Below are 14,140 nucleotides of genomic sequence, written 5' to 3'. Positions count from 1 at the left end.
TGGCACATTGCCTAATCTACAAAAAATATGCTATTTATATGGAAAACTAAATGGCAGTGTTTTATCAGGTCTCAAAATAAATGTTCTGTAGAATACGGATAATGAATACCAGACTTGCAATTTGCTTTGATAAAACTTTCCCTCACACAGCAATAATAGTCAGAGGCTGCTCTCTTGCAACTGTCCACAGTTTATCATAAATAAAACAATATAGCTAGTGAGAATACTTACCCATATTCCGGATATGTAATTGATCTACGTATTATGGTGGGCGGATGACGACCAACCAGCGAACATTTACAGCTTGTATGATTGGCAATTTTGATAGTTACAGGTTCAGGTGCTTGTGTCAGTGGTAGAGAAATTTGAAAAACCTATGAAAAGAAATATATTTAAAATAGTCAGTCATTTCTATTATAATTTTAATGGATCTGCTTGGGAGTTTTTTTTGTATGTTTAAAAGGGGAAGACTCACAGGGAGGATTTGGATGACTGTTGAGAGCAGGGTCCAAGGTTAGTTATCTCCTCTAGGGACAAGCTCATCCAGGTAAAATTCCTACACAGAATCTACTATACTCCCCAGAAACTGCACCGCATTTTCCCAGACTGGGACCCCCTATGCCCTACGTGTAAGACTCGCATGTTCTGGGACTGCCCGATTGTGACAATGTTTTGGCCGGAGGTCTTCAGTGAAAAAAACCCTATACTGCAGCTGTCCCTCCTATGCACTCCTGAATTAGCGCTACTAGGGGTTCATGATGATGCACAGTGGCCGTACCATCTTAAACTATTGGTGTGCTACCGTTTGTTTTATGCTAGGAAGGAGATTCTACTGAAGTGGATCTCCGCTTCTTCCCCCTCTATTTGCTCCTGGGAAGCCCCGATAGACTCGGCCCTGCCCATGTACAGAATAACTTACAGTCAGGTCCATAAATATTGGGACATCGACACAATTCTAATCTTTTTGGCTCTATACACCACCACAATGGATTTGAAATGAAACAAACAAGATGTGCTTTAACTGCAGACTTTCCGATTTAATTTGAGGGTATTTACATCCAAATCAGGTGAACGGTGTAGGAATTACAACAGTTTGTATATGTGCCTCACACTTTTTACCAGCTGTTCCATGGTCAGGTGTGTGTTATTCCCTCATTATCCCATTTACAAGGAGCAGATAAAAGGTTCAGAGTTCATTTCAAGTGTGCTATGTGCATTTGGAATCTGTTGCTGTCAACTCTCAATATGAGATCCAAAGAGCTGTCACTATCAGTGAAGCAGGCCATCATTAGGCTGGAAAAACAAAACAAACCCATCAGAGAGATAACAAAAACATTAGGTGTGGCCAAATCAACTGTTTGGAACATCCTTAAAAAGAAAGAACGCACCGGTGAGCTCAGCAACACCAAAAGACCACAGAAAACTCCTTGGACAACGCTTCACAGTGCAGATGGAAAATGACCCGAAGCATACTGCAAAAGCAACCAAAGAGTTTTTTAAGGGAAAGAAGTGGAATGTTATGCAATGTATGCAAAAGTGAAAAAAGGTGCGCTTATCTATGGCAATAAAAAACAGCTGCAAACTCAAAATGTTTATACAAACAAAAAATACTATGAAAAGAAGGAGTGGAGTTGCGCTAAAAAAACGTGACTTATCAAAAAATAGTGAGCACTATAAAGTCCCAAGGAGAAAAGAAAAATCTTCTTTAATCAAATATAAACTCTGTGAAAGTTCTGTGCATAATCAAATTTCATATGGAATCACAACGTGTGGAAATATCTGGATCACTGTTCCCTGAAAATGCTGACCCTTACCAGATTTTCAGATCCAAAGGATCAAGCCAAGCAGATTAGCCAAACACCTGGGCTGCACAGGAGATCAGGATCTTGATAAAATCTTCCCAGCAGTTGATCAGTGGAACATCCAGAGAGCAAACAAAGAAAATAAAACTAGATAGTGTGATATTGTCAGATAATCACACACAAATACTCCCCTTGTGACTGGCAGACGGACAGTGTGACATGCAAACCACCACCAATATACACACTGACCCTTACCAGAGCTCTAGGTATAGATAGATCGAAAGCACAAGGGGGATATGGGCAGCCACTGGAAAGAACTTCTCCCAAACAGTCCTCGGATTCACCAAGATACACCAGGCAATCAGCAGTCATGGAGAAGAAAACTCACAATGGTGTGATAACGCTTAAGGCATTTATTGAGCAAAAACGTAGTACACTTACATAGGTAACTTTAAAAACAGCAAAAAGGATCCGGCCGGTAGTAGAACGTGTAGTCCTCAAATCTCGGTGACGTCAGTACGTCTCCTCCCGACGTTTCGTCTAATAAGACTTGCTCACGGGTAGTGAGGAGGCGTCCTGCGTCACCGTTTAAATACATGTAAAGAGGCGGAGCCGGCTAGGCCAGTAATGGGCGCACGTCTCAGGTGATCCCCCGTCCGCCATCTTAACTCAGGGAAAAGGAAAGGGCAAATGTAAAAACGTATAAAAAATAGCCTGGAGATGTCCGGTGATTTAGGTAACAAGCAGAAAGGCTACATAAGCCAATCAGGTAGCCCCTTTTTTTGAAAGACACCAGACAGGTCATTAACATCCTGACTGATTTACCACCATCCCCAGGTCTTTTTCTCGTGACAGCTGACGTCACGTCACTTTATATAGTGATTCCGCATGACCTGGGTCTTGAGGCAGTGGGTTACTATTTGGATAGGGATTCAGAGCTCCCTGAAGTCCAGATTGCATTCATTATGGAACTACTGCAATTTGCAGCTTCCCATAACTTTTTCTGGCATGACGGCCAATTCTACCGGCAAGATAGGGGAGTTGCTATGGGGGCTAAATATGCCCCCAGCTTGGCCAATTTATTTATGGCCAAGTGGGAGGAGGATGTCGTCGATGTTGCCTCTAGGCCCCATATTATGTTGTGGGCCAGATACATCGATGACATCCTCCTCCTGTGGAGAGGCTCTGAAGAGGAGTTATCTGAGTTTATGTCTTTCCTCAATGTTAACAACAGAGGCATAGTCCTTAAATATGAGGCCAGCAGAGACAGCATTAATTTTCTAGATCTGTCTATCTCAGTGAAGGAAGGAAGGTTTATTACTTCCACTCACTTTAAAACCACAGATAGGAATTCGTTTATCCCACATGACAGCTGCCACCACGCCTCATGGCTTGGAGCAGTCCCCAAGGGACAATTCCTTAGATTAAAAAGGAATTGTAGTGAGCAGAGCACTTTTTCTGAACAAGCGAGTGTTCTTACACAGCGTTTTTTGGAAAAGGGATATGGCCGGGATTCTCTTGTGGAGACTCTAGATTTAGTCACAGGTACCAGGCGAGAGGACCTTCTCCAGACTAAGCCCAAAGCTGACCAATTGGCCAACTACAAAGCTCCCTTCATTACAGACTACTCCTGTCAACATGCCAGTGTCAGACACATTGTGTCTAGGCACTGGCATGTACTCAGAAGTGACAAGACTCTGAATGCCATTCTCCCTGACAAGCCGAGAGTGGTATTCAGGGGGTCTACATCCCTTAAAGACAAATTATCTCCTAATGTCTTGGATCCTCCCAAGATCCAATCAATGTTTTTGTCGGGTCTCGTGGGTTTCTTTAAATGTGGGAGATGTCAGGTCTGTGCTGTCAATACAGTAATTCCAAAAAGAACCACGAGTTTTTCCTCTAGACATTCATCTAAGACCTTTCCCATTGAGTCATTTATTACTTGCTCTAGTACAGGTGCTATTTATTTACTACAATGCCCTTGCGGCCTTCAATACGTGGGCAGGACAAAGCGTTCACTCCAAATACGCCTGAATGAACATATAACCAATATTATGAATGGCTACCTTGACCATTCAGTGTCCAAACATTTTTTGGTGGCCCACAATCAAGATCCTAAGGGCATTATATGTATGGGGATAGACAAGTTTCAGGCGCACTGGAGAGGCAGTGACCTTGTAAGGAGCATCTCAAGAACTGAAATGTTGTGGGTTCACACACTAAAATGTTATGAACCGCATGGTTTAAACATCGAAGTGGATGTGAACTGCTTCATCGACAACTCCTAGTTTAACTTAAATCTTTGGTGCAATATGCCTCAGTTCGACATTCTTGGCCTTATCCTCCCTTAAGTTTAAACTTAAAATATAAAATCATGCGAGCCCTGACTAGATGCTGTTGGTGACAGCCTAGGCGGCCCTTCCTATATAGCAGGTCTAAATTAATTGTTGTTGGGGTCTATAATACATATGGTCTTTGTGTTTTTTATGTATTTTGTATAATATACTGTATATATTTTTATATTCTGTATTTATATATTTTATATTTTTTATATTCTGTACACTGTTTATGCATTTCGTGAAGGCATTGACTATTGCCCGAACGATATTTTATCGTACTGTGGACATAGGTCTCAGGTGCCCCGATAAGCCATCATGTACTTATGGGATTCACCATAAGATTCAATTGGGCACATTATTTTAAATTTGATTTTTGATTATATATGTTCAATTTATATTTTGCATATATATTCTTCTATCCAAGTGGGTGATATGGTGATTTTGCCGGATCTATTCGCTATCAGTTTGAAAATGTGAAATGCTGAGATAATTTGTAATAACATCCGTTCTGCGGTAGAGTGGTGTAGTAATCACATACACCACAGCTCACATTTTTGTTTTTTCTTTGTGCTTTACCAAAATATATGGCTTAGCAATTAAGAGCCTATCATGCCGTTACTATATTTTTTTATTTTTTATGTTTCCCCACTTCCCCCGTTTGGGTTGTATGGATATTAATTTGTAATCTTTAATAAAATCTTCTCTGTACCTGGATATTGCGTTCCCGGGGATTTTGAGATACTTGGGGGGCTACCTGATTGGCTTATGTAGCCTTTCTGCTTGTTACCTAAATCACCGGACATCTCCAGGCTATTTTTTATACGTTTTTACATTTGCCCTTTCCTTTTCCCTGAGTTAAGATGGCGGACGGGGGATCACCTGAGACGTGCGCCCATTACTGGCCTAGCCGGCTCCGCCTCTTTACATGTATTTAAACGGTGACGCAGGACGCCTCCTCACTACCCGTGAGCAAGTCTTATTAGACGAAACGTCGGGAGGAGACGTACTGACGTCACCGAGATTTGAGGACTACACGTTCTACTACCGGCCGGATCCTTTTTGCTGTTTTTAAAGTTACCTATGTAAGTGTACTACGTTTTTGCTCAATAAATGCCTTAAGCGTTATCACACCATTGTGAGTTTTCTTCTCCATGACTGCTGATTGCCTGGTGTATCTTGGTGAATCCGAGGACTGTTTTGGGAGAAGTTCTTTCCAGTGGCTGCCCATATCCCCCTTGTGCTTTCGATCTATCTATACCTAGAGCTCTGGTAAGGGTCAGTGTGTATATTGGTGGTGGTTTGCATGTCACACTGTCCGTCTGCCAGTCACAAGGGGAGTATTTGTGTGTGATTACCTGACAATATCACACTATCTAGTTTTATTTTCTTTGTTTGCTCTCTGGATGTTCCACTGATCAACTGCTGGGAAGATTTTATCAAGATCCTGATCTCCTGTGCAGCCCAGGTGTTTGGCTAATCTGCTTGGCTTGATCCTTTGGATCTGAAAATCTGGTAAGGGTCAGCATTTTCAGGGAACAGTGATCCAGATATTTCCACACGTTGTGATTCCATATGAAATTTGATTATGCACAGAACTTTCACAGAGTTTATATTTGATTAAAGAAGATTTTTCTTTTCTCCTTGGGACTTTATAGTGCTCACTATTTTTTGATAAGTCACGTTTTTTTAGCGCAACTCCACTCCTTCTTTTCAATGTTATGCAATGGCCAAGTCAATCACCTGACCTGAATCCGATTGAGCATGCATTTCACTTGCTGAAGACAAAACTGAAGGGAAAATGCCCCAAGAACAAGCAGGAACTGAAGACAGTTGCAGTAGAGGCCTGGCAGAGCATCACCAGGGATGAAACCCAGTGTCTGGTGATGTCTATGCGTTCCACACTTCAGGCTGTAATTGACTGCAAAGGATTTGCAACCAAGTATTAAAAAGTGAAAGTTTGATTTATGATTGTTAAACTGTCCCATTACTTTTGATCTCTTAAAAAGTGGGAGGCACATATACAAACTGTTGTAATTCCTACACCGTTCACCTGATTTGGATGTAAATACCCTCAAATTAAAGCTGAAAGTCTGCAGTTAAAGCACGTCTTGTTCATTTCATTTCAAATCCATTGTGGGTAGAGCCAAAAAGATTAGAATTGTGTCGATGTCCCAATATTTATGGACCTGACTGTATATTAATAGGGGTTGCCAATGGAAATACGACACGGTTTGGGCCCCTTGGACTAGTACCTAGGAGCCTCTGGGGGGAGGGGGGGATAAGCGCTGGTTATTGGCTTTTCCCTTATTCTTTTCATATGGCGAATGATGTTTGGTTTTGTTTATCTGTCTTCATAATTATGGTTGTATTTTCTTCCCTGTTCTTGTATACGATCCAAGCATGTCGTGTGGTTTTGTTCCTTGTTAATCTGCATACTCTGTATTGCCCGTTTTGACAACAAAAAAGCACCTTTGATTGTTAAAAAAAAAAGGGGAAGACTCTTCACAGACAGGAAAATCACCCAACTAGAACGTTGACAGACTAGAGACCAGCGATAAGGAAACCAGTAAGGCCCCGTACACACGATAAAATCCATCCGCTGAAAAATCTCAGTGGATCGGTTTCAGCGGATAGATTCTATGGTGTGTACAATCCAGCGGGTCGGTTTCCGCGGATTTTTATCCCCTGGGATGGATTTCAAGCGGATATAAATTTGAAGACATGCTTTCAAATATATCCGCTTGAATCCATCCCAACGGATTGTTCCGCTGGTCTGTACAGACTCACCGGATCAATCCGTCCGAAGGGATCCCCCGCATGCGTCGTAATGATTCGACGCATGCGCGGAATTCCTTATATGACAGCGTCGCGCTCGTCGCCGCGTCATCATCGCGGCGACGGCGCGACACGTCATCGCGAGGGGATTTCGGCGCGGATTTCGATCCTATGGTGAGTACACTCCATCGGATCCAAATCCGCTGAAATCCTCGAGAGGATTTATCAGCGAAAACGGTCCGCTGGACCGTATCCGCGGATAAATCCTCTCGTGTGTACTAGGCCTAAGAGGTTACCTGTGATCTGGTGGGATCAGATATGTGAGCTACACACAGGAAGATGTGGCTATAGCTGCCAGTAGTAATTGTGTGCAAAAAAACTGACAGGCTGGATGTTTTGAAGTCGATAGATGGATCGACTTCAGTACAAACAGCCTGCCCATAGATTAATTGAATCCCGTCCGGTCTTTGCCAGGTTTTTTATTGATGTCTTTGCTGCCCCTGAGGATATTCATTCTCTCTATTTTTTTCTTGTAACTAATACCACTTGAAAAGAAAATGATAGGAATCTTAACATTTTGGAGTTTTCACCAAGGAAGCCTTGCAATGCAGACATCTGTTTCAGTAACAACAGTTAAGAATTCCCCTGGCTCATCGTCGTCCTCAGGAATCCATTGCTGGCTGGGAAGTGAGGACTCTCTTCTACACATGGAGAGCCAGCCTGGATGGGGGAGGGGAGGGGTTTATGTGTTTCGGGTCCCCCCCCGGGGCTGACACCTCGGGGAGGGCTCAGGTGTTTTCTAATAAAGCGAAGTTGTCGTAAAAAAAAAAAAAAAAAAAAAAAAAAAAAAAAAAGAATTCCCCTGGCTTTTGAGAGATTTCATCTTCCTTCCTTTCTTTCTGGGGGAAGAAGTAAAAGAAACTCTCCCCAATAAAAGCATGCAATGGGGTTAATTTACTAAAGGAGGAGAGAATGTTCCCCTGAGAAAGTGAATAAAACAAAACTGTGTTAAAGCGGCAGTTCACCCAAAAAAAAAACATTTTTAACCTTAGATTGATGCTCATTTTGTCAAGGGGAATCGGGTAGTTTTTTTAAAATCGAAGCCGTACTTACCGTTTTAGAGAACGATCTTCTCCGCCGCTTCCGGGTATGGTCTTCGGGACTGGGCATTCCTATTTGATTGACAGGCTTCCGACATGCTTCCGACGGTCGCATACATCGCGTCACGAGAAGCCGAAAGAAGCCGAACGTCGGTGCGGCTCTATACGGCGCCTGCGCACCGACGTTCGGCTACTTTCGGAAAATCGTGACGCGATGTATGCAACCGTCGGAAGCCTGTCGGAAGCCTGTCAATCAAATAGGAACGCCCAGTTCCGCAACCCATACCCGGAAGCGGCGGAGAAGATCGCTCTCTAAAACGGTAAGTACTGCTTCGATTTTAAAAAAACGACCCGAGCATCAATCTAAGGTTAAAAATTTACTTTTCGGGTGAACCTCCACTTTAACTTCAGTTATCCAATAATAAGCAAGACACAAGAGAAAAGGGGGGGGGGCTCTTTACCCTAAATATCCTAATATCCTAAATACTACAAAGTTTGCAGAAACAAGTCCTGCTGATGTATGGATTTTAGTGGCACCCACATGAGACAGGCACAAATATTAAAAAATGACAATCTTTTAAAATAACGCAATTGCGTGTATAAACTATTTTAAAATCAATAGTGTCACAATTCATCATATGATATATAAGTGCCAATTGGGACCACAGTGCAGACGCCGCTATTCTTGTAAGGTATACAGTGGGGAACGAAAGTTTGGGCACCCCAGGTAAAAAATTTTATTAATGTGCATAACGAAGTCAAGGAAAGATGGAAAAATCTCCAAAAGGCATTAAATTACAGATTAGACATTCTTATAATATGTCAAAAAAGTTAGATTTTATTTCCATCATTTACACTTTCAAAATGAAAGAAAACAAAAAAAATGGTGTCTGCAAAAGTTTGTGCACCCTGCAGAATTTATAGCATGCACTGCACCCTTTGCAAAGCTGAGACCTGCCAGTGTCATGGATTGTTCTCAATAACACAAAAAAACTCCTGCGCTCTGGTGTATCGCCAAACCCGGGTACAGCAGTATAGTCTAACGGCAAAGTCTGAAGTCTTGCAGCCCTCCACAGAACGAAAGGGTGTTCATATGGCTAAAACAAGGAGAAAAGAAAGGAGGGCGCACCGACCTTGTGCATTACCACTTAGATTTTTTTATTAAAAACAGAATAAAAGCAATAGTCCTACTCACAAGGAAAATAGAGTATGCGCTTTTCAGACAGCTGGACTGGACCTTATGGCACCTGCCAGTAGAACCTCAGACATCTGGACGGCTGACGCGTTTCTGGGGCGTACCCCCTAGATGGTCCGTGATCAATGGATTGTTCTCAATCATCGTCTGGGAAGACCAGGTGATGTCAATCTCAAAGTTTTTAAATGCCCAGACTCATCTGACCTTGCCCCAACAATCAGCACCATGGGTTCTTCTAAGCAGTTGTCTAGAAAACTGAAACTGAAAATAGTTGACGCTCACAAAGCTGGAGAAGGCTATAAGAAGATAGCAAAGCGTTTTCAGACGTCAATATCCTCTGTTCGGAATGTAATTAAGAAATGGCAGTCATCAGGAACAGTGGAAGTTAAAGCAAGATCTGGAAGACCAAGAAAAATATCAGACAGAACAGCTCTCAGGATTGTGAGAAAAGCAATTCAAACCCCACGTTTGACTGCACGATCCCTCCAGAAAGATCTGGCAGACACTGGAGTTGTGGTACACTATTCCACTCTAAAGACATACTTGTACAAATATGGTCTTCATGGAAGAGTCATCAGAAGAAAACCTCTTCTACGTCCTCACCACAAAAATCAGCGTTTGAACTTTGCAAATGAACATATAGACAAGCCTGATGCATTTTGAAAACAAGTTCTGTAGACCGATGAGGTTAAAATATAACTTTTTGGCCGGAATGAGCAAAGGTACGGTTGGAGAAGAAAGGGCACAGAATTTAATGAAAAGAACCTCTGTCCAACTGTTAACCATGGGGGTGGATCAATCATGCGTTGGGGTTGTATTGCAGCCAGTGGCACAGGGAACATTTCACGAGTAGAAGGATTATTGGATTCAATAAAATTTCAGCAAATTTTGGATGGTAACTTGATGCCACTTGTGAAAAAGCTGAAGTTAAAGAGAGGATGGCTTCTACAAATGGATAATGATCCTAAACACACCTCAAAATCCACAGGGGATTACATCAAGAGGCATAAACTGAAGGTTTTGCCATGGCCTTCACAATCTCCTGACCTCAACATAATTGAAAATCTATGGATAGACCTTAAAAGAGCAGTGCGTGACAGACAGCCCAGAAATCTCAAAGAACTGGAAGACTTTTGTAAGGAGGAATGGGCAAAGATACCTCAAACAAGAATTGAAAGACTCTTGGCTGGCTACAAAAAGCGTTTACAAGCTGTGATACTTGCCAAAGGGGGCAGTACAAGATATTAACTCTGCAGGGTGCCCAAACTTTTGCAGACGCCATTTTTTTGTTTTCTGTAATTTTGAAAGTGTAAATGATGGAAATAAAATCTAACTTTTTTTGACATTATATAAGAATGGCTTTGATGCGTTTTGGAGATTTTTCCATCTTTCCTTGGCTTCGTTATGCACATTAATACAAATTTTTACCTGGGGTGCCCAAACTTTCGATCCCCACTGTATACGGTAATTTATATGCAGAGGTGTGTATATTCTCATCCGCTGGAGGATTGTGACACTATTGATTTATGGGTGAAGCTTTGATTAAGCACTGTTGAAAGTGTGAAATGCGTCAGTACTTCTGTCCTATATTGGCATGTATTTTTGATATATTTTTTTACAAATAAAGGCAATTTTTTGGAGTGCGGCTGTCCAGAACTTTCCCTTACCTAATTGCTATATGCATAGCCTGCACCTGCTGCTTCAATCCTGAGGAGAGTTTAATTTCCATACATCCACCTAGAGCGGTAATCCCCTTTCACTATTGATTTATACATGCAATACGTTATTTTAATAATGTTGTAAAAAAAAGATTGGCATTTGGGTGACAGTAAAATTTATACATCAGCAGGACTTGTTATGCACACTTTGTAGTATTAGTGGGTATTCATTGATAAACAGTTTTACTTTGCCAAGTGAACATTCTCTATTACCCTAGTAGTAATAGTAAAGTAGAAAATCAACCCCATGGAAAAACAAAAAGCATTCCTGTTTATTAAATTGCATTGATTCTTGAGGGATTTCGGCAAAAAATATATTTTCTTTGTTGCATTGAATGGGGAAGCGTTAGATCTCATTTTATTACTATGTACTGTACTTGTTGCAATGATCATTTTATCTCACTTCCTGTTCGGGTGGCAGGTGGTCACAAGAAAGTGATAGCTTTCCCAATGGGGACACAACAAAAAGCAGATAAGGGTTCCAACCAACAGAATAAAACAAACTTAGTATGCTCTGAATATATCTTCAATTTACACAATTATACAATTTTCATCTACTACAGGTGATCTTGTGTGTTTTGCCAAATACACTATATTACCAAAAGTATTCAGACGCCTGCCCTTACACGCACATGAACTTTAATGTCATCCCAGTCTTAGTTCGTAGGGTTCAATATTGAGTGCACAAAACAAGGTCCATAAAGACATAATTCAGCAAGTTTGGAGGGGAGGAACTTAACTAGCCTGCACAGAGCCCTTACCTCAACCCGATAGAACACCTTTGGGATGAATTAGAGTGGAGACTGTGAGCCAGGCCTTCTTGTCCAACATCAGTGCCTGACCTCTAAAATGCGCTTCTGGAAGAATGGTCAAACATTCCCATAGACACACTCCTAAACCTTGTGGACAGCCTTCCCAGAAGAGTTGGAGCTGTTTTATCTGCAAAGGGTAGGCCAACTCAATATTGAACCCTACAGACTGGGATGCCATTAAAGTTAATGTGCGTGTAAAGACAAGTGTCCCAATACTTTTGGTAACATGGGGCCAAATCCTCAGCCAGGCGGCGTAACTTAACTTTTTCCATTTAAGTTACACCGCCGCAAATTTCCCAAGTTAGTGCCCGATCCACAAAGCACTTACCTGGGAATTTGCAGCGGTGTAACTTAAATTCCGCCGGCGCAAGGCATTCCTCTTCTCCAGGGGGCGATTACCATTTAAATGAGGCGCGCTCCCGCGCCGGCCGTACTGCGCATGCTCGTGACGTCATTTTCCCGACGTGCATAGCGCGAAATTACGTTACGTCGGGCTTTGTGGATTGCGACGGGACAATAAAGTTGCGTCGGGTAAAAAAAAAGATACGGCGCCAAAAAAAAAATTAGAAATTTAAAAAAAATCGCGTCGCAAGCAATAAAGGTCTGTTTTTACAAGGTGTAAACAGTTTACACCTTGTAAAAGCAGCCCTAATTTTGCGTTTGCAAAATATAACTTACGGAGAAAAAAACGAAGCTGAAAAGCTTCGTGGATCTCCGTAAGTCCTAATTTGCATACCCGAGGCGGCATTTCGACGCAAAATGCCCCCAGCGGCGGATGCGGTACTGCATCCTAAGATCCGACAGTGTAATTCAATTACACATGTCGGATCTTCGTCCTAACTATGGGAAACTGATTCTGTGGATCAGTTCCATAGTTAGGACCAGGGATACGACGGAGTAACAGCAGTTACTCCGTCGTATCTCTTTTGAGGATTTGGCCCATGGTGTATAAGGGCAATTATACATATATTAGATCATTTTTCTAGAATGGTTTTAATAAACAAGTTCAATAAATTATTTCAATTATATGTAAAGTAAAGGGGGCTTTAACATGGAGGACAGTGCCAACAGTCATTTCATTGCATTCTATGCATTCCTCTACTGTAAACTAGCAGCAGCCTATTAGGTTTAAAGGGGTTGTAAAGGTAAAAAATGTTTTCCCTAAATAGCTTCCTTTACCTTAGTGCAGTCCTCTTTCACTTACCTCATCCTTCCATTTTGCTTTTAAATGTCCTTATTTTTTATAAGAAATACTCACTTCCTGTTCTTCTGTCTGTAACTCCACACAGTAATGTGACACTTTCTCCCTGGTGTGGAGAAAGCTTCTTGAGGGGGCGAGCAGGAGTGTCAGGATGCCCACTAACACACAGCTCCTTTCTCGATCTGCAAAGTAGAGAGCGTCCTGACCCTCCTGCTCGCCCCCTCAAGAGGCTTTCTCCACACCAGGGAGAAAGCCTAGCATTACGGTGTGTAGTTACAGACAGAAGAACAGGGAGTGAGGATTTCTCAGAAGAAATAAGGACATTTAAAAGCAAAATGGAAGGATGAGGTAAGTGAAGGAGGACTGCACTAAGGTAAAGGAAGCTATTTAGGGAAAAATATTTTACCTTTACAACCCCTTTAAATTCACTAAATCCAAATCAAGAATTAAACCCAGTGGTACATGCAGAAGGCTATTTGCTTATTTGAATATAAGTAACAGACTTCTAAATGTTAAAAACGATTTTCACTCCAAAGTAAATCCCCAAATGAGATATGATCTTAAAATTTTGGATGCTGCCATTAAAGAAATTGAAGAAGTACATTTCAAAGAAAAATACTGTTACCGATTTGAGTACATAGGATGTGCTGGTGTTTAGGCAGGAAACTCCCTCTTCATTACAACAGCCTCCGCATCGGAACACAGAGACGCAGGGCGGTTTAAAGAACGTGTTAGTGGCAGTGCCAAGATCCTTCGCAACATCAACACAGGTTTCTCGAGGCATGCACTGTGTCTTCTGCCATTCTTCATCAATAACTGCACAGAGAATAATAGTTTGATCATACATTATGCATTACAACTGAGATGCCTTTTTATCATCACAGACCGCAATGGGCCACTTTACAGGAACTCTTACCCAAGTGTAAATAGGTCAGATTTTGTCTCCATCAAGAACTAATTTAGCTCCAATAGTATTTTGTGCCTGCAAGATTTACATGGTTGTGGATGCGTCTTTTACCTCTATTGTCTGCTACAATACACCATTAAATTAATAAATAATCTAACTGTCCCTTACTGCCATATTTTGATTTGATGTGGCTAGAGCTTCTGAACCCTCTGACATGAATTGCCATTAAAGAGCGATGTAACATTATTTGGGAAGGAATGACCACTAGTGTAAAAAAGTTTTCTATCCCAA

The 14,140-nt window shown here is 41.7% G+C and overlaps 1 protein-coding gene across 1 annotated transcript in view; it reads right to left on the bottom strand.

The window, feature by feature from the left end:
• The window catches only part of VEGFD (vascular endothelial growth factor D), a 130,828-nt gene that overhangs the window by 19,805 nt on the left and 96,883 nt on the right, over window positions 1–14,140 (bottom strand). The window contains exons 3-4 of the mRNA XM_040338669.1: window positions 13,568–13,758; window positions 232–374 (exon numbers count right to left, since the gene is read on the bottom strand). Coding sequence (XP_040194603.1) covers window positions 232–374; window positions 13,568–13,758 — 334 coding nt within the window. The remainder of the gene's footprint in view (window positions 1–231; window positions 375–13,567; window positions 13,759–14,140) is intronic.

Source organism: Rana temporaria, chromosome 2 (assembly GCF_905171775.1).
Source record: "Rana temporaria chromosome 2, aRanTem1.1, whole genome shotgun sequence".
Lineage (NCBI taxonomy): Eukaryota > Metazoa > Chordata > Amphibia > Anura > Ranidae > Rana > Rana temporaria.
The sequence above is the reverse complement of the archived record's forward strand: the minus strand, read 5'-3'. Positions and strand labels throughout refer to the sequence as shown.